At 41.5% G+C, this 20195-nt stretch overlaps 1 protein-coding gene across 2 annotated transcripts in view; it reads left to right on the top strand.

Moving 5' to 3' along the window:
* Window positions 1-1708: 1708 nt before the first annotated feature.
* Window positions 1709-20195, top strand: part of itga3b (integrin, alpha 3b) — a 125331-nt gene continuing 106844 nt past the window's right edge. The window contains exon 1 of one of the 2 annotated variants that reach the window (XM_069904667.1): window positions 1709-2305. In XM_069904667.1, coding sequence (XP_069760768.1) covers window positions 2133-2305 — 173 coding nt within the window. In that variant the 5' untranslated portion in view covers window positions 1709-2132. The remainder of the gene's footprint in view (window positions 2306-20195) is intronic. The other variant, XM_069904666.1, reaches the window with a different exon arrangement.

Here is a 20195-nt window from a genome sequence, read left to right as displayed (position 1 = left end):
GCTTAGCTCTCAGCCAATCGCTGTAAGCACAGTCTAGATACTCTAACTATATACACTATATACATTGGTGATAGATCTGTACTATCACAGCCATTCTAAAGAACAATAGCTGTTTCGCTGCAGGTATTTTGTTCTATGTTTTTTTGTTCTATTTTTTTTTGTTCTGTTTTTTTGTTCTATTTTTTTTGTTCTATTTTTTTTTGTTCTGTTTTTTTGTTCTATGTTTTTTTGTTGTTTTTTTGTTCTATGTTTTTTTGTTCTATTTTTTTTGTTCTGTTTTTTTGTTCTATGTTTTTTTGTTCTGTTTTTTTGTTCTATGTTTTTTTGTTCTGTTTTTTTGTTCTATGTTTTTTTGTTCTATGTTTTTTTTTAACCTACTGTTAAATATTACAATGATCAGAAGAGTTTTCTTTTGATGCTTTGAGGATTGAATGCCTGACCTTCATTTCTGTGTTTTAAAAAAAATTCACTGAAAGTCAATTGGTCTTTCTCTAGTTTTTGGAAGGTGAGATTTCATATTGAGATAAAAGGTCACCCTGGTTATTTGGCAGGGAAACTCAGTGATAACGAAGCCCTGACATTTATATTTAATTTTATACAACTTGGAAGCAACCCCTTTATCCCATTGATTACACGCCAAGCCTCCATTAATTTGATTCTCTGCACAATACTTCCAATTCCTTGCAGATACACCTATTTTTTTTGTATTATCTTGAACGCCACGAAATTCATTGCTTTGCAACAGCAGTACAATGGAAGCATTTATATAAACCTCCTTACAAAATAAATAAAATAGTGTAAGAAAAAGTCAAATTCAGCCAGTTTCTGTGGTTTATGTTCATTCAGGAATCTGATGGCAGAGGGAAAGAAGCTGTCCTTGCAATGCTGAGTACTCGTCTTCAGCTTCCTGTACCTTTTTCTCAATGGTGGCAGTGAAGAGGGCCTGGCCTGGACAGTGGGTCCTTGAGGAAAAAGGTTGCTTTCTTCAGACCCCCTCTTGTGGATGTCCTCGATGGAGTGAAGCCTGGTGCCTGTGATGGTGAGGGACGAGTTAACAACCCTCTGGAGTTTTTTGGGTGCCCTGAGCGTTGGTGCCTCCATATCAGTCAGTGATGCAACTGGCCAGAATGCACGCCACGGTACAGTTGTAGAGGCTTCTGAGCGTCTTTGGTGAATCTCCTCAGACACCTCACAAAGTATATCTACTTTGTGTTTGCATCAACTTGAGACATCAGGACTGATCCTCCAGATGCAGGAACTTGAAGTCCTTGAACCCCCCCCCCCCCCCCAAACTGATGAGCCCTGGATGAGGACTGGATCGCGGTTCCCCTGACTTCCTTGGTTTTGGTAAGGTCTAGTGCCAGGTTGCTGGGGTGACACCACTCCACGACCTGATCTCCCTTCCTCCCTCATTGCCACTCGTGGTTCTGCTTGGTGCCATCAGCAAATTTGTAGAATGAGTTCCCACGCACTCATCGTCTGTAGAGTCTCATAGACTCTACAAGAGCAGTGTTGATCGACCAAACCAAGCAGGACATCTTTGAGGAGTGGGAGAAATGTGGGGCAGGGCAAGCCAATTCCACACCGACGGTAATAGGAAGTCAGGATTTAGCCAGCGTTTCTGGAGCTGGGAGGGGTGGGGGGTGGGGAGAAGATCCTCTAACCAAGGATATACGAGCGGGGGGAAGGGAGGGAGAAGATCCTCCAATCAAGGATATTCGAGGTTGCAGTAGTCTGAGTGAAGGCAGAATGTGGTTCTCAGCCAAAGTCTGGGAAAGGGAAAATAAAGGATCTTTGTCACATTCAAATAGGCGGTGATTTTAATTAACATTTCAAGATCTAAACTTAAGGGGGCGGGGATCCGATCCTTGTCCACTAAATGCAATCAGATTGTCGCCCAGTTTCTCATGCGCTGGGCTGCGCCAGGAGAAACCCACCAGCCACCTGAGAGCGGGCGCCTCCCCGGGAATGAGCCGAGCGTGAACAGCGGCGCCCGGTCGGACCTGCCAAAGTGCAGAGGGGGAGGTCATCGTGGATCCGGAAGAGCGCAGGTTTGAAGGGCAGGGCGGGGAGGGGGGAGCTCGCAGAATCACCGAGCCAGGGCGGCGAACGCAAGCCCCCTCGAAATAGACATGACGCCTTTCGCAGCTCCTCACTTTCGGCTTGGGCTTCACTTACTCCTGGCTGCAGCTTCGGCTTTTAACATCGACGTGGCGAACCCCATCGTGAAGAAGGGTCCGCCCGACAGCTTCTTCGGATATTCGGTCGCTTTGCACCGGCAGCTGAAAGACCAGGATCGCTACCTGTAAGTGCATTGATCTCAGGTGGGACGGGCTCCTTCCAAAGAACAACAGGTGAAACCCGGCAGAACCCGAGAGCTTTCATTTGAACAGGTTTCTTTTCCTTTTAACTGCCCCGCCGGCTGAATCCACCCGGCTTCTTGCAACTTATGGTTCCAACGTCCAGGCGTGTTGCATTCCTGAACCCTGTTCATCCGGAGCGGGGACCACCAGCTTGACAATAAAATGTGGGTGCAGTGTTTCCCGGTGGGGAGCTTGCAACTTGATTTCAGCGGTCGGGAGAGCTCGCTCTTGCAAATCCCTTGTTTCTTGAAGAGAAGACCCCAGATTTATAGGGGGGGGGGCGGGGTAGATACTAGAAGATCTGTTCTTTGTCAAACTTTCAAATCCCTTGTGAAGACCCCATCCCCATACAGGCGTTGCTGTCTTTATTGGGGGGCGGGGGGGGTAGATACTAGAAGATCTGTTTGTCAAACTTTCAAATCCCTTGTGAAGACCCCAGCCCCATACAGGCGTTGCTGTCTTTATTGGGGGGCGGGGGGTAGATACTAGAAGATCTGTTTGTCAAACTTTCAAATCCCTTGTGAAGACCCCAGCCCCATACAGGCGTTGCTGTCTTTATTGGGGGGCGGGGGGTAGATACTAGAAGATCTGTTTGTCAAACTTTCAAATCCCTTGTGAAGACCCCAGCCCCATACAGGCGTTGCTGTCTTTATTGGGGGGCGGGGGGTAGATACTAGAAGATCTGTTTGTCAAACTTTCAAATCCCTTGTGAAGACCCCAGCCCCATACAGGCGTTGCCGGCTTTATTGGGGGAGGGGGGTAGATACTAGATCTGTTCTTTGTTAAACTTTCCTTCCCCCCCCCCCCCCCCCGAAGTTCCTTGCAGTGTTCGCACCTTGTATGGGTCCCTCTCATGGTGCCCCAGATTGCGCGGAACTATTTCAGGGCGGTCGTGGGGGGGGGGGAAAGCACTCCTTTGAGTTCAGTCAGAGCTCTTAAAAAGTTGCGAAGTCCCCGTTCCCCACCTCCCAGACCGAATGTGGGGCAGGCTCCCTTCCCTTGATTTGGTCCTGTGGGGTGACTGAATAAAGTGCAACACTTTACCGCAGAGGTGACTTTTTTTGTGTGGGGCGGGGGGGGGTTGTTACTCTACGGAGCAGAGGCTTCAGGAGACTTGCACAGCTCTGGGAGAAAGTGGGAGGAATGTCCCCCCCCCCCCCTTCCTTTCCCTCTATTGAGCACCCCTCCCTCTCGCAGTATTCAGGGCTGACAGGTGAGCGCTGGACTTGGAGATGTTGGGGGGCACCTGTAACCCAAGGTCAAACGCGAGCCCATTGCGACTGAACTTGGCGAGCAGCTCGCTGTACCTAAGCTGCGAACTGGTTTTTTTAATCGGCAAGGAATTCCTCTGCAGATCAGTGTGTGTGTGGTGGGGGGATGGGTGGTCTAGCCTATTTGTCTTTGCAGTCGCCGCTTGTCCTTGTCAGAACACTCCGGGACACGGGGGTGGCCACCTGATGCTCACTTTTTAAAAGGTGTGCTTAGTTTTCCGAAATAGTCGGGACAGCACGTAGTGTCTCAAAATACCCCCCCCCCCCTCCTTTTCCAGATTCTAGCCCAATGATCTGATGTAATTTGCTCAATGATGCATTCACTCAGATCTTGCCAGGAGTGAGTTTCATTGCCACGACGTGACTGCAGGAAAAGTCCACAGTGTTGGGGTTGGCGTTGTGTTAGCAAGGTTGCATTTTAAGAAATAGGAGCTGGAGTCGACCTGTCCAGCCTGCTGCCAACCAATGAGATCGTGGCTGATCTGATGACGGGTTCATCTTCACCTCTTCCCCCCCCCCCCCCTTAATTCTCCTAAAATGAAAAATTCAACATTTCCACTGCTTCAATGGGCAGCAAATTCCACAGCTTCACCACCCTGTCATCTCTGTCCAAACTCCTCACCCTGGATCTTGAGCACAATGTCTCCTAGTTCCAGACTCTCCCACCAATTGGATCAACTTGCCTACCCCTATCTTTATGATTTCCATAATTTTATTCGTTTCTATAAGATCTCTCATTTCTTCTAAATTCGAGCGAGTACAGCCCCAGATGACTCCATCTCTCCTCATGGGCTAACCCCCTCATCCTGGATGAAACTCCTGTACATTGCCTCAAAAGGTAGTTCATCCTTCCTCCAGTTAGGCAATTAGGACTGCATGCAGTACTCCATCTACGGTTGAACCTATTTTTTCTTTCTTTCTCTCTTAAAAATGTTATCCTTTCATTAAGTGAGCTGCTGGTGACAACTGGGAACTAGTAATTCTACAAGATGTCTGAACTTGGACACGAAGGATGTCTGAACTTGGACACGAAGGGATGCAGGGTATTAGGTCGTGAGAATATTACATCCATCAGTAAATGTGGGGAGCATCCGATGTGGATTATTTAACTGTGTCGTCATTTTACTCAGTAGCTACAAAGGGGCTGTATTGGTTGCACTGTTCTGTGTTTGAATGAAGTGTTTCTCAACCAGTGAGCCATGGCCCACTGGTGGGCTGCAGCATATGTCTATGTGGGTCTTTTAAAATGTTAATGTAAAATGCCAGAAACCAGATAGGGCTTAGACGGAACAGGTTGTGCACATGGGAATGAACACCTTGGGAAACATCAGATGTGTCGACTTGTTGCATATATTCTCTTTTGGACCTGTCTGGGTAGTCCTCCCATCCAAGACTGACTTGGACGGAAAGTGATCACCCAACTCCTCCTCCTCCTCCTCCTCCTCCTTGCCTGCGCCTCTCCCCCCACCTCTCTGAATTACCCAATGTGCACCACACATTTTCCCCTCCTCTTACCTGCCTGGCTCAGATAATATCTTACTGAACAAAAGGGAAAAAGAAAGCCAAAATATATTTTGTTTTTGGAAGTTCCTCCACACAAGAAGTGAAAATGTACCATAACAATTGTTTAGTTATTGCTCTGGCCTCAAAATCTTGCACTACCTTGCTGTTGTGACTGCCTGCCTTCCCCAAGCTGTTTAGATATCTAACAGTGGGGGAGACGTGAATGTAATGCCCAACCCATCTTCTCTGCTGCAGGTAGTGAGGGATAATGGGATCTGATTAATTATTCATTTCTGGCAACCTGCCATTTCAAGGAGCTGATCATTCTTCCTGTGTAAATTGACAAATGAAATCTGTAAAAGATCAATTGATGGTAAAAGGCATGAATTGATATATTTATATGCATTCTTACTGGTAATAAAACATAGAACAGGAACAGGCAGGCCCTTAACCCCATGTGTATGTGCAGAACATGATGTTCAACTAGTTGATATCCTTCAATTCCCTTCATATTCTGCAAGTTACTTAAATGCTATTATTGTATTTGCTTTCACCACCACTCCTGCACCACTGCATTTGTCTTTTTCTTTATCACTAACTACAGAAGCTTTTACAGTCCATTCTCTCAAATCCAGTCTTGTGTTCTACATTGCTTTGTTAAAATCAGTTTTCTGCAGTTTTTAATTGCAGATTGGTGTTGTATTTTGCCCGGTAATTCTATTTTGAGAAGTACTGAGAAGCTTTCCTGCATTCAAATCGCTGTATTAAACTGAAATAAACACATGTTGAAACCACTAATTCACATCACATGATAGTCTGGAGCATAATCCTGCTATTAAGTTATAAAAATTGCACATTAAAAAAAAAGTGGTTGAAGATTTGGATTTTGAGTCACTGCATAAGCAGATCCATAATTCTTTAGCTCTCAGTTGGGTCAGAAAGGCCAGTGAGCACCCTCTGGTGAATTAACATCAATCAGACAGAGGTTAAAAAGCACAATGCTGGAAAAACTCAGCAGTACAAAGAGTGGATTTTGTATAGCAAAAATTAAGATGCATAACCAAGGTTTCAGGCCCTTCATCGGGTATGAGCAAAATGTCGGCAGTCACCTGAACAAAATAGTGGTGGGAGGTGACAGAGAGTCCCATAGCCAGGAGGTAATCGTTGGATACGGGTGGGAGGGTACACCAGCAAACGGGGAGATGGCTCTGAAGGGGAGTTGGAGGAATGGGTAAGAGTAGACCAGCAGAAACCAGAGAATTGCATCTTTGCTATATAAAGTACACTTCAACCTGCTGAGTTTCTCCAACATTGTATTTTTTACTTCATTTACAGTGCCTGCAGAATTTTGTGTTTTACTCCAAATGTGAGACAATAATTCGTATGAACCAGAGAGTATGGACAGCAGTCATTTATTTTTGGTCACCCTGTGTTGGGTTGAAACTGGTGCTCTAGTAAGTGAAAGTAGAGGGGTGAAGGCTGTTATATTTCTACTATTGAAGGTGACTGCTTGAAGAGACTTGATTATTGTTTATTAAGGAAAGCAATTAGCAAGAAGAAAACGTGTGAGCCTTCAATGTTAAGCAGAAAGATGTGCATTTGATTTGTAAACTTTAGTTGGTCATTTGTGGTTATCACAATCACTTTCAAGCTGCCCAAGATCTCAGAAAATGCTATATAACAAGAAAGCTACCATTTATAAAAGCAATTGCAGGTTCTGTTGTAGTTTAAGTAACTTAGAGCCTCTAAATACTGACAAATAAACAATTCATATAATGTGAAGAAATATTATTTTTATTCATTAAGCATGCAGCTGTATAAAATGTGTGTGAACCAATTTGGAGTCTGCAGTTCTGCTTGCTGCATTACAAGAGGAGTGGGTCCAGGTGAGGTTCATTGCCTGGATGAAAGAGCATTAGCCTTGGGGAAAAGATGGGACAAATTTGGATTGCTTTGCTCCAGAGAAATTTTCCCAAATGAAAATGTCAAATTCAAGAAGTTGTAGATTTAAGGTGGGAAGGTAAAAATTTAAAAGAGATATGCAAGGCAAGTTTTTTTTGCATATCATGTGGTAGGAATGTGGAGTATGCAGCCAGAGGGCTTGATAGGCCATTTAGAGGAGTACATGAACAGGCAGGCATTGGAGGAATATACACCATGTGCAGGAAGATCTGATTTGGTTTAATTTGATTAGCAATGGCATTGTGGGCTGAGGGGGTCTGTTCCAATTTGTTCTCGTTTATAATCTCATCAAGAATAATTACATATTAATGCAATTAATATTTCCAGCAGTTCTTGCCACCCTATTTTATACTTCAGCAATTTTTTTGTGTTAAACAATTTGAAGCATTTCTACCCTTGGAATATCTCCTAGTTGATTGTAGCCCCTTCATAATATAGCTGAGATGGCAGATGTATGCAAAACACATCTTTAATGCAGGAATGTTCCAGAATGATTTGTTAATTACAGTTGTTCTTTGTCAAATAATTGTTGGAACCCATCAAGTTCAACAGATCTCAAATGTCAGAGGTTTTGCAGTTATAACTCATGCCTACTTCTTTACATAGATGGTAACCTACAGCTAATTAACTGACGTATATTTTGCAACTTTGCAATATTTTAAAGCCAGCGAAGGTTAATGGAAACAGCATAAAGAGTTGTAAGAATTTGGGTCAAATATCAATGCTGTATTTATAATTTTCCCCTGCAACCGCTGCAATCGTGTCTGCCTGTCCCGCATCGGACTTGTCAGCCACAAACGAGCCTGCAGCTGACGTGGACTTTTTACCCCCTCCATAAATCTTCGTCCGCGAAGCCAAGCCAAAGAAAGATTTATAACAAAAGTAGCAAAGTACAAAGGACAACCAAAGAATACTGGTGGGACTTGGGTTATAAACAACTGATTGATATTCTGTTATATGAATGAGCTCACACAATATACAGGAATGTTAAATGCCTGATGTAGGTATGTTTACTCCTATGAATGGCAGAACATTTTCTCTCAGGCTCTCCCCACATTTAGTACTTGTTTCTCCTTATCAGTCTTTTTGATGCCATACAATGCAAAATTATGGAGATGTGATTACCATATCATGTAATTTCTTTTGTGTGTATTTTCTGATGTGGACAAAATTACCTTGAGGAAATTCATTAAAACTACCCAATTCCATGATGGACTGTATGCTGGCAGATTAAATGAACAGAGGTAGCAGGAAAATGATGTAAAGTATGCACTGCTAGGATTACTTGAGCTGCAGTCCTTTTGGACTGTTCATTTTAATATAAAAGTTTAAAGATTTCCATCTGATGGACTTCTTAAACTGGGAAGTGTAAAAGCGCAGAGGAATTTCTGATTGAGGACTGGAGATAATGAAACAATGGTTCCTTCTCCCTTTTTGGTAAAGTCATAGTCATGTAGTCGTACAACATGCAAGCAGATTGTTCAGCTCTCCATGTCCATGTCAAACAGTGGGTACCCATCTGTATTAATCCTTTGTTCCAGCACTTGGTCCATCGCCCCTTGTACCTAGATGATTCCAGTTTTAATCTGGACCAGCCATTCTCAACAGGGGCCATACGCCACCCCTGTCGTCGGTAGGAGAGAAGTACAAAAGAAACAAATTGATAGTACTTCCTCAAAATTTTAGTTTAACAGCCACTAATTGTATGGACGAAGGGGATTCTAGGACAAAAGGGTACAACTTCAGGATACAAGGGCATCAAATAGATAATCTACAAAACTTTATGCTCAGGGGCATTGCTGTCCCTGTACCAGATGGTGATGCAGCTGGTCAGTGCACTTTTCACCATACGTCTGTAGAAATTTGTCAGGTTTCATACCAAACATCTGCACTCATGAATGTATATCAAGTGTGGACGAAAGAGAAATGACAGCAACTTCAAACAAAGTTGGGCAATACCTCCTGAACAAAAAAAAAATGCAGTGAGTGGAGGAAGTGAGGAAAGTTTAGGGGAGTCCTCAGGGGAAAGTTTTTACACAGAAATAATATGTGGATGCCTGTAATGCCTTGTCAAGTGTGGTGATGGAGGCTGACACATTGGGGCTATTTAAGAGACTCTTAGACAGGCACATGGATGAAAGAAAAATAGACAGTTATGAGGTAAGAAGGGTTTATTTTTTTTGGGTAGGAACATATAGGTCAGCACAACATCGAGGGCTGAAGGGCCTGTACTATGCTATAATGTTCAATATTCCCTGGCTGCTTCACAGGGAAGGGGAGCCATAAATTTTGAGCAGTCCTAAGGGGCCACAGCCAAAAAAAAATGTTGAGAATGGCTTATCTAGACACTACTTCAATTATTGCCAGCAACTCTGCTTCATTGCTCACGCAGGCCAGTCAACTGGGCAGCATATTCCAGTTATACGCCACTCTCTGGGCGACAAAGTTCTCTAAATCTTCTTGTCCTTAAATCGATGTCCTCTGACATAGGCAAACCTTTCCTGCAGTCACCCCTATCTAAACCATTCATAATTTTATACACTTTGGTCCTGTCCCCCTGTTCATCTCCTCTGTTCTAAGCAAAACAAACAGTCTCCCCTTAGACCTGAAATGCTCCATCTCAAGGACAATCTGCTGAATTTTCTCTGCACCTTCTTCAGTTTTATCAGGCCTTTATTATAGTGACCAGACCTGTACACTAACTGAGGGTTGACCATTTTTTAATAAAGTTGGTGGATAATCTTGCTCTTTTTGTCAACACCCTGAGTGATGAGGTCCCACTTGCTTTCTTAACCATGTTATCTAACTATATTATCTTCAAGGAATTTTGGGCTCTAAGCTGGGCTGGCTATAATAGCATTCATGTTCACAAGAAAAAGGAGTAGAAGTCGGCCCATTGAGTCTGCTCCACCATTCTAATCATGAGCTGATCCATCTTCCCACTCAACCCCACTCCCCAGCTGTCTCCCCATAAACACTTGATGCCCTGACTAATCAAATTTCTATCTGATGCCCTTGTACCCTGAAGTTGTACCCTCTTGTCCTAGAATCCCCTTCATCCTGTTAACATGGCTGTTAACATTACAATGTGATCTTGAGTTGCCTCCATGGTAAGCTTATGACATAATTTAAAAGAAGAAACTGTTTTAAAAACGGAAGTGGGATTTGTTTTCCTCAGAGTTAGTAATATTTAATTTGAAAATAATCATTTTATTCCCGATACCTTATAATAGGAACTGCTTTTCAAATTTATGTTATTGGCTGTCTAAGACTTTATTATCATCCTGAGGGGATGTAAAAGTGTAATATAAATGCATGTCTCACTTTTTAATTTTGCTCTTTTTTAAAGTTGCTTGGGCTGCATGACAAGTTTACTATTTCAAACAAAAAGACAATAAATTCACACCTATAAAAACATAATGATGGACCTCTCTCAAGGGCTAAAATAACTTGAAGGGGCCTTTCATAAGGTTTTATTGCAAACAGCTATAAACCTACATAGTAGCAGTTGTGTTCCAATACGTATCTTCAATTTGTGATTGAACCATAAATCATGTATTTGTATTTCATTATGTGAATCTGTTGATTTTTTTTCCCCCCCAAGTGAGGTAACACTCTTTAATCACACTTGCTGTCTGTAACTACAGATTTTGCCGAGTTTAGATATTTCGGGATTATTTTCTTTGTCGGATCACTTGCTCAAAGGTTCAGTGGCCAGTTTCCATGTAATTTTTAAAAATAAATTTTGGCTCATTTTTATGTTTTTTCAAGCCCATTTATTACTAACTAATTTCTACCTCATTCTTGGCTTGAACAAGGCCTGTGTGGGACAAGTGCTTCCTTCCTCCAGCTTTCCTGACTCAAAATCTCCTGCGCATGCATTTAGACGTTTAAGAGTGTGCGATTCTAATGTAAACTGTCCAATTCAAATCCCCACTTGGCTCCTTCCTCAATACTTGCAGACACGTGTCAAGATATCATTTGATATTTGTAGGAATTTAATTAGTAGGTAAGAGACAACATTCAGATCAATGGTTTTCATGTAAATTTTGATCTTCAACTTCTCTTCCTTTGCTTTAAATTTTAAAAATAAGCCTGATCTCAGCTGGAATTTTTTTTAAAAAAGCACATTAAGAACAAGTTATTCATGTCTTGGGGATGGATTCTTTTTCTCTCTCCCATTTTCCTTTGGACTCTGTCCCAGATTTCAGGGACGACCAACAAGTTCATATACTCCATGTCCTGGTTTTGTGGGACCACCAACAAGCTCATATATTCCGTGTCCCGGTTTTCTGGGACTGGTTTTATACCCAACCCTCAGCTTTTTCATACTGTAAAGGTTTACCCATGCACCCAGTCTAGAGTATGGTATATATTATGAAAGGTTAAAAATGGCCAGAGTCCAAATGTTTAAAATATTTCAAGATCTTGTATAATCAAAATGAACAACTGAGATTCTTAGGGTTGTAGGATAAGAACACAAGAAAAAAAACAAGTAAACTGATCTGCCCTTGAACTCAATTCTATTTTCCTGCCAGATCCCAGAAGGCATGAATCCCCTAAAGTTTAAAAAAAATCTCTCAGTAATTCAATTACTTCAGCTCTGTGGTTTTGAATTCCAAAAATTTCATAATCTGTGAAAAGAAATTCCTCTTCATCTTTGTTTTAAATTGGTGACCTCTCATTCTGAAACTCTTCTGAGTTGTGACTCCACTTAGAAAGAGAAATATTCTCACAGCAAAAGCCTTTAAAACTTGTGGACCACTCATACAGCAAAAGCATTTCAGGAAAAGAAATGTTGCATTCATGAAACAGAAAAAACAGTTCTGTGCTTTAACGATAACGTAAGCACATTGGATTTTCAACCAAGGGAGAGCTCGGCAAAGAGCGACCAAATATTGAGTTAAAGGTTTCGAGTGGAATCTCAGAATTAAAAAAAAAAGCAAGATGGAAAGGGAAAGAGGTGTGAGAGAAACTCCAGTCCATGGGAACTATAGGCATTCATCCATGGGAGGAGGGTGGGATGGATATTCAAGGGATGGAATCGAGCGAATTGAGGGTAGGGGGGCTGAAAGAATGCCAGGCAATGAATTAAAATGGTATGAATAGGTTTCAATTTAAATATAGTAAAATGCAATTGCTGTGTAAAACTCCCAGAAACAAACCTTTTTGAATAAAAGTAGATTATTATGTTATATACATTAAAAAGTTTTGAAGCAGGAGTTCTTGGTTTTCATTTCATCCATTTAGTCTGGGTGCAGGTCATTTGGCATAGACTATATGGGCCAAAAGGGTTGTTTTAGTGATGGAGGGTTCAGTGGTCCTTTGGCTGAAATAATTGTATTGTGCTCTGGTATTTAGAACTCTGGAATTCAGAATTTGTAAAGAGAACTGATTCACTCCTCTCAATGTACCCAGCAAGCTACTCTGCATTGTTGAGGAATTGCAGTTAACTTCAGATCCAGATTCATTAAAGTTAAATGGCAGGAAACTTGTGTGAAATGTTTTGCTGGTTATAAAAGTAGCATGGGTATCAATTTTTTTCCCCTCACAAAGCAGACATCCTGATCTCTTTGCATTACTAAAATTACATTTGGAAGCATCCCAGTTCACACTGGGACTGTAACTGTTTGAATTTTCTCCTCTGCATGTAAAGTTTGTTGAATGACGTTGACGCTGTTGCTCTGAGGAAGAGCAGTATGAAATCAGGAGCCTGGACAAAAGTCGGGATGGTGCATGGCCCACCATAAGAGGAATAACAACCTGATGGATGAGCTTTGCCATCAAGAATGAGTTGATCTGGTGTTTTAGCGCATGCTATCATCATTATCTTGTATACTAAACCCAAGTAGTCGCAGAAGTGGCCAAGGAAACCACCTTTTGGAACCTTAAAATCCTAGGCTACAACAGAGATAGAAACACTGATTGTCCAGTGCAATGTTAATATTATTGTCTGAAAGGATTCAATCCACCAGCAAGAGGGGCTAGGGCCTCAGCCCATCAGATACTTCCTTCTGTCAAAGTTTTTGGATTGTGTTCTTGTGAGAATTAGCACCCTGTTTCACCACAGGTGAGCATAAAACATCCTGGTAACACATCTAAAGATAGCACCTGCTAGATTGCATCAGTTCCTGAGCAACAGGATGCAAAGAAGATGCATCACTAGTATCACGGGAGACACTTAAGACTGCTGGACAGACCACTCCCCATCTGTTACCTCCATTAGTCTATCTGCAAATCAACAACAGTAATTGAAAACACTGATGGATGAAAATCAGTCCTGACTGACTCAAAGACTTCTTGGCTAAGTCCTCAAAAGCAGAAAGATGATCTCCACCTGACAGAAATTGGAGTTAACAATGTCTGAATTAGGCCCTCTATACCAGGAATTCAGACCTGTTGGTTCACGTCATAGCATGCCTTCTCTGAGGCACCACTGCAGGCGTGCCAGTTCAGATGATGACTTAAAACCTATGATCATAATGCATGTTGTCCTATACATTGCAAGATGTTTATATCCACTGAAATTCTTACTTTCTGTAGTTGAACAAGTACTTTGTTAAAAAGACTACAATAATATACCTAAATTGAATTTAAAAAGAGACAAAAGATACAGATAATATTCAGTTATCCTCGTGCAAGAATGAAGTGATTTTTGCCCTAGTACAGACAGTCCATTTGTAGTGTGTAATCTGGTTTTCAAACTTTTTCTTTCCACTCACGTGCCACCTTAAGTAATTGCTGTGCCATCGGTGCTCTGTGATTAGTAAGGGATTACTTAAGGTGGTATGTGAATGGAGGGGGGGGGGGGGTTGAGAATCACTGCTCTAGACCCAATTGTTACTGAAAAATTTTGCTTGAGAAAAATTGCCATTGGCCCATTTCCTTTGGAGTTATGAAACCGTGCACATAACAAGTCAATTAGGTACGATTAAAACAGTAGTTTTCAAACCTCTTTCTTTCTACTCGCATGCCACCTTAAGCAATCCCCTTACTAATCACAGAGCACCAATGGCATAGGGATTATTGAAGTGATATGTGAGTGGAAAGAAAAAGTTTGAAAACCACTGGCATAGATGATGCACAGTGAAGACTGTTTCTTTGTGCTTGGAATCTACATTGTGATTTGAGGAGCAGGTTTCTAGCCGTTGGGAGAAAGCAATTAAGGAGGACTTTGGTAATGACAACCCACAGGGAAGAGAGCAAGGAAACCTTCTTTGCAATTGCCATCATAAGACTTATTCTTTGAAGATGGTCAACAGAGATTGCCTTGAAAGCTCTTCATGTCCCCAAATTAGGCAGCAGAAGTTATGCCTGAAATTACTTTCTGCCTAGTTTTAGAGCTTCAGAAGAGACTGCTTGTTACTTGGCTTTTTCTTTCTGTTGACGTGGCTTTCTCAACCTCTTGTTGGTCAGAAGTAGTGATAGGGCAGATCTAATCTGCACTGAAATGTAGTCAATGTGGTGTTCTCTCCACTGGCCACCGTGACAGAGGTGCACCAAAGAAGAGGTACAAGGACTGCCTAAAGAAATCTCTTGGTGCCTGCCACATTGACCACCGCCAGTGGGCTGATCTCGCCTCCAACCGTGCATCTTGGTGCCTCACAGTTCGGCGGGCAGCAACCTCCTTTGAAGAAGACCGCAGAGCCCACCTCACTGACAAAAGGCAAAGGAGGAAAAACCCAACACCCAACCCCAACCAACCAATTTTCCCTTGCAACCGTGTCTGCCTGTCCCGCATCGGACTTGTCAGCCACAAACGAGCCTGCAGCTGACATGGACATTACCCCTCCATAAATCTTCGTCCGCGAAGCAAAGCCAAAAAAGACTTGATTCTCAGAGGAATGGGCCCGTGGGTGTTTGGGCCATGGATAGCCTCAACAGTGCTAAAGAATTTGCACACATTAGTTATCAGAGACTTGCTTGGCCTGTACTTTTACACTCACCATCCTGTGAAATCTTGGGCCACGGGAATGTTATAAAGTGATTGCTTTTTCTAATCCAAAAAGCTTTGTGTTTACAATTAATTAATTAATGCCTCAATTGCCTGGTCGTTATTATTAAGACACTCTTGCCTTCCCCAAGGAAATTGCAGAGACTGTCTTTTCAGATGCTAATTATGGTGCCCATCGGAGTAATTCATGCACTGATGACTCTGCGACTTCTATCAGGTGGAGATTATCTTTCTTTCCACGAGGCATTGGTCTAAGAGGTCTTTGAGTCGGTCAGGATTGATTTTTTTAAAATGCAGCAATGTTCAACCTGCTGCTGTTGTTTTGGAGATATATTTATGGAAGTAACAGAGCAGATTGGGTAGTGGTCTGTCCGGCAGTCTTTGGTACCTTCCACGGTAGTGTTGATAGAGCTTCTTTGCAGCCTGATGCTCGGTTAACAATGCAATCTAGCGGGTGTCAGCTTTGGATGCATTGCGGAGAGGTTTTATGCTCTTCTCTAAGTCTCTAGGAAACATTTAGCATTCCCACCAACATGGAAGAAACCATGGTCTATTAACCTTCTAAACAGAGAAGAAGCATTGAAGATAATAATGAAAACCTAGAGTCCATTCACCACGCAGAAATCGAATGAGAATGAGCACAGACAGCACAAAAAATTCCCCACCTCCCAAACTGTGCATTAATCTGGAGCAGAGATGATGGTTTCCACATAGGATTCATTGTCCACCACCTAACCCACAGAACTGGAGTGGAAGAAATTATCCTCAATCCCAAAGGACTGTCTGATAGGAAGAAGATAGTCCTGTAACTAATCTTCTAATTACTACCTCCACATATTCATGTCTTTCTATATTCCTAGAATGATGCCTTGTAACTGAGTTAAAAATGGCTTTTAATAATTTCTATTCTCAATTCTATATTTGTGAATTATCTCAATGAGTTACTTGTATTTACTGTCGTTTTAATAATGTTTCCAGTGGGAATGAGTTCGGTGGTGCATAATAAATATATATATATATTGTGTACCTCTTAAGCCTGCTATTACCTTGCTAAGGGAGCAAAGGATTTAAAAAAAACTAGAAAGAAAACCTAGAAGACAAGGATGGCTATATTATTTTGACTTCTAAAGGGAGATGATAAATGCTGAAAAACAACTCTATACAATCTATCTATACCTTAAAAGACTGGTCTTCTCTCCTTGGTTATCTGAAGCTCCAAGAGGACTGAAGAAGGAACTCGTCCTACCTCAGGGCACTTGCGCTGCCGTTTAACAGCATGAGACCCATCCCTGAGCAAAGAGCTCGCTCAAGAGGGGAGCATTTCAAGGAACTACTTTTAGAAGGTAAAAATCTTAATTTGGGACATGACAACTTACAAATCATTTATCATTAGAAAACAAATGATGGCCCCAGACATTTTGGTCTTGACACTGTAACTGCTTTGGCAACTGTGAAAGTCAACCAAAAGTATTTGGAAAGTGAAATGGTGTCATTAGAAGGCTTAAGGCTGAAAATAAGAGTTGAGAATTGTAATATTTTTAGCATATTCAGTTGTGCTATTTTACCATATTTTCTTCCTCTTTTGCCTTTGCTTGATGGTGCAATTTCTTAAAACTGTACAAGTTGAAGGCAAAAGACCTTACTTCAAATGAAAGTTCAAACATGGCTTTAGATGTTGACAAAAAGAGTGATTCTATGAGTCTGCTTTAGCTTTTACTGTGGTTTTTACATTTTTGTAAGCCTCAAACCATTTGAATGCTATTAAGCAGGCAGTGAGCCTATTTGTGGCTTTGAATCCCCACATGAACTTTCTCAGCTGCATGTAGACACATGCAAAGAGATAATCGTGCATTTGCTAGTTTCTGTCAGCAGATGGGTATCAGATATACAGGTATGAACTACATGACTCCAGGGTGAATTTTTGTTGTCTGCACCAACAATTTTTGTTAAAGCAATAATCTTAGCAAATCTAATCTGGAATTTTTTCAGCTGCAAGAGACGATTGTAGGTGGAACTTGGTGGATCAGGCAGCGTATATGGAGGCAGAAAGATATGACACATTATATTGAGATTTTTTTTTGTGCTGCCTGTGCTCATTCTCGCTGGATTTCTGCCTGGTGAATGGACTCTAGATTTTCATTGTTACCTTGAATGCTCCTTCTCCATTTTGAGGGTTAATGGACTATGGATTCTTCCACATTTTTGATGATGCTGCTTGATCCCCTTGGTCCCCCAGTAGTTTGATTTCTTTTGCTCCAGATTGCAGCAACTGCATATTTTTGTGTCCCCCAATTATTTTCAGTTATCTTTTGGCATGTATTTTGAAATAGTGCTGTATTTTACAGTAATAGTCTTCCATTTCTTCATACTCTTTAATCTCAAAGACGCAATAATTTTGCTCCAGGTTCTTTGGCCTGTGTGTTTGTAAACCGTACACAGTACATGAAGTACCATTGGCAAAAATAGTGTGCCTAATTTTTATTGATTGTTTATTCTCACATGAACCAAGATGCAATGTAAAGTTTTCATTTTTGTGCTATTCTGGCATCTAGCAATAAAGTTGCCATTCTGGAGCCATTTGGATTTAAAAACAATTTGGTTAACGCAGTAACAAGATTAATTATTGCAATAGTCAAACTGGGTTAGAATCATTTTAACATAATGGGCAAATTGGGTTCATTCAGAATCAAAATTTATTGTCATGAACATGTCAATAAATTTGGGTTTTGTGGTAGCATCACAGGGCAAAAATTGCTGTAAATTCCATTTTGATAGTAAATAAATAGTGCAAGAAAATAGGATAATGTGAGGTAATGTCTGTGGTTCATTCTGTTGTCCATTCAGAAATCTGATGGCAGAGGGGAAGAAACTGGCCTTGTGCTGCTGGGGGCTCGTCTTCAGACTCCTGCACCCTTTTCCTGATGGTAGCAATGTGAAGAAGGCATGGTCTGGGTGGCGGGGGTCCTTGAGGATAGAATCTACTTTCCTATAGATGCCTCAGTGGAATGAAGACTAGTGCCTGTGATGTTGCTGGTCAAGTACGCAGCTCTCTGGAGTTTTTTTTCCTATGCTTTGGCACCTTGATACAAGACAGCGATGCAACCATCAGAATGCTCTCCATGGTCCTCCTGTAGAAATTTGAGTCTTTGGTGACATACTGCATCTCCTCATGAAGTATAACTGCTGGCCACCCTTCTTCATGACTGCTTTCACAGAACCTTCCTGCCTTTCCAGGAACCACCACCATTATCAGGTGGAAAGGAATCTGGCACAAATGAACTGCTGGATGGTTATTTAAAAACAACATCTTGGTTCACTGATGTCCCACCTGGAAGGAAATCTATCATTCTTCTCCAGACATATCAATGTTGTTTACTCGTAACTCTCTCAGTTTGTGGGTAGTTAACAATGTTGTCACTTGGAACAATATCCACATTCCATGAATAAACATTAATTTGCAATTTAAAATAAAATCTATAAATAACACTGCCTGCTATCTTGGAAACTTCATCACATAACTTGCTTTTACCTTCCTACTAAATGGCTTCTTTCCCCATCTTCTAGATTCAAAGGCACACTTTCACATAGTAACATGTCAAAAGTAATCTTTTTTTTTGTCGGTGACTGGGTCTATGCCAGATTAAAATCGCTGTAGAATGGGAAACTTGTGGTAAGAACTGTACACTTTAGTACTTTGCGCTGTGTTGTAAACTGCTGCATTTCAATGTGTGCATAAACACCTTGTCATTTTGTAGGACTGTTGGTTCTGCTTAGGATATTCAGTTGATTGTTTTCAGTTACACAATGAGGAAGGTCATTTGATTGCAGACACAACATGGAGATCAGGGAAAAGGTGATGATGAGACCCAGAACAAAATGTTACATTCTAATAATAATCATGAAACATGGTCAATTTGATCTCGCCAAAGAATACCGTGGAGTGTTCTTCCAAAATGTCCTTCTAGATATTACAACCCAACTAAGATTGGTGCAAACTGGTATTGCACAAGGCTGAATCGTCGTTGCAACACATCTTTTGAGCATCTCAAAAGAGTTTAGCATAATTGAAATTTCTGACAGAGCCAACCTAATGCACAGTGAAAAAAGGGAAACTATAGTTGACACTTCTTCCACTCTGGAACCAAGGTCATTGCATCACAGAATGCTGATGTTTTTGAGACTAGTCGTTCAATGAAGAACATGAGAGAATTATGTCTGACTCCTAATGTCAACTGAACAAAGCCACCATGACCCATCTCTGATATATTGGGAGCTGCCTTTCAGCAAAACCAGACATTCACCACTAATGACCATATAGTGGCGTAAATTTGGCCATGAAAGCAAAAAAAAAAAGGTTTAAAGAGCAAGACATCAAACCCTGAACAATGTTCATGATCTAACAGGAAGCCTTTCTATATCCTTCTGAGTTGTGTTTTGCCTCCAGCTAGCATCTTCCAGCAGTGGAGGGATTCCACCAATGTGGTCTTGCAAAATCCTTTCATTTCCCCTAGAGAATAAGGAAACCAACATGAGCATTTTCCTCCCAGGTCAATATCCCAGCATCTTGCAATAATTACATGAATTAGGGACAAGAGGTGTTCACTTGACTCTTCAAGCCTGTGCTAGCAAGCAATAAGATCATGCTGATCTTATTGTCATCTTTGGATGACATCCCTATTACCTACAGTAATTCCTTTGCTTATCAAAAACCTGTCTATCTTTGCATTTACAAAAAATTCAAGAAACCTGATTTTCTGCCCTTTGAGGAAGAGAATTCCATAGACTCTGAAAAGAATTTAACCTAATTCTGTCTAAATGGATGACACGCAGTTTTTAAAATGTTATCCTAATTTTAGATTCTCCTACGAGAGGAAATTTGCCTATTTCAATCGAGTCCCCTCCCAATTTTCTTAACTGCTGCAGATACAAGCTTAGGCAGTCTAACTCTACTTCATTAGTGACCAGCCATCCCTGAAACATGGCACTATCTGAAATATTGAAAGCTTCCTAAAATTATTGTATTAAGATCCATTGATATTTGAGATGCTGTGGATAATGATAATGGAGAGTCAGGTGGGTATATTAGCTAAAGACGTTCTATCTGAGGTGAGTTCACAGAGGAAGGTCTTTCAGGGTTTGCAA

This window comes from Narcine bancroftii, chromosome 12 (genome assembly GCF_036971445.1).
Source record: "Narcine bancroftii isolate sNarBan1 chromosome 12, sNarBan1.hap1, whole genome shotgun sequence".
In the NCBI taxonomy this organism is placed as follows: domain Eukaryota; kingdom Metazoa; phylum Chordata; class Chondrichthyes; order Torpediniformes; family Narcinidae; genus Narcine; species Narcine bancroftii.
This window is presented reverse-complemented; position numbering and strand designations above follow the sequence as displayed.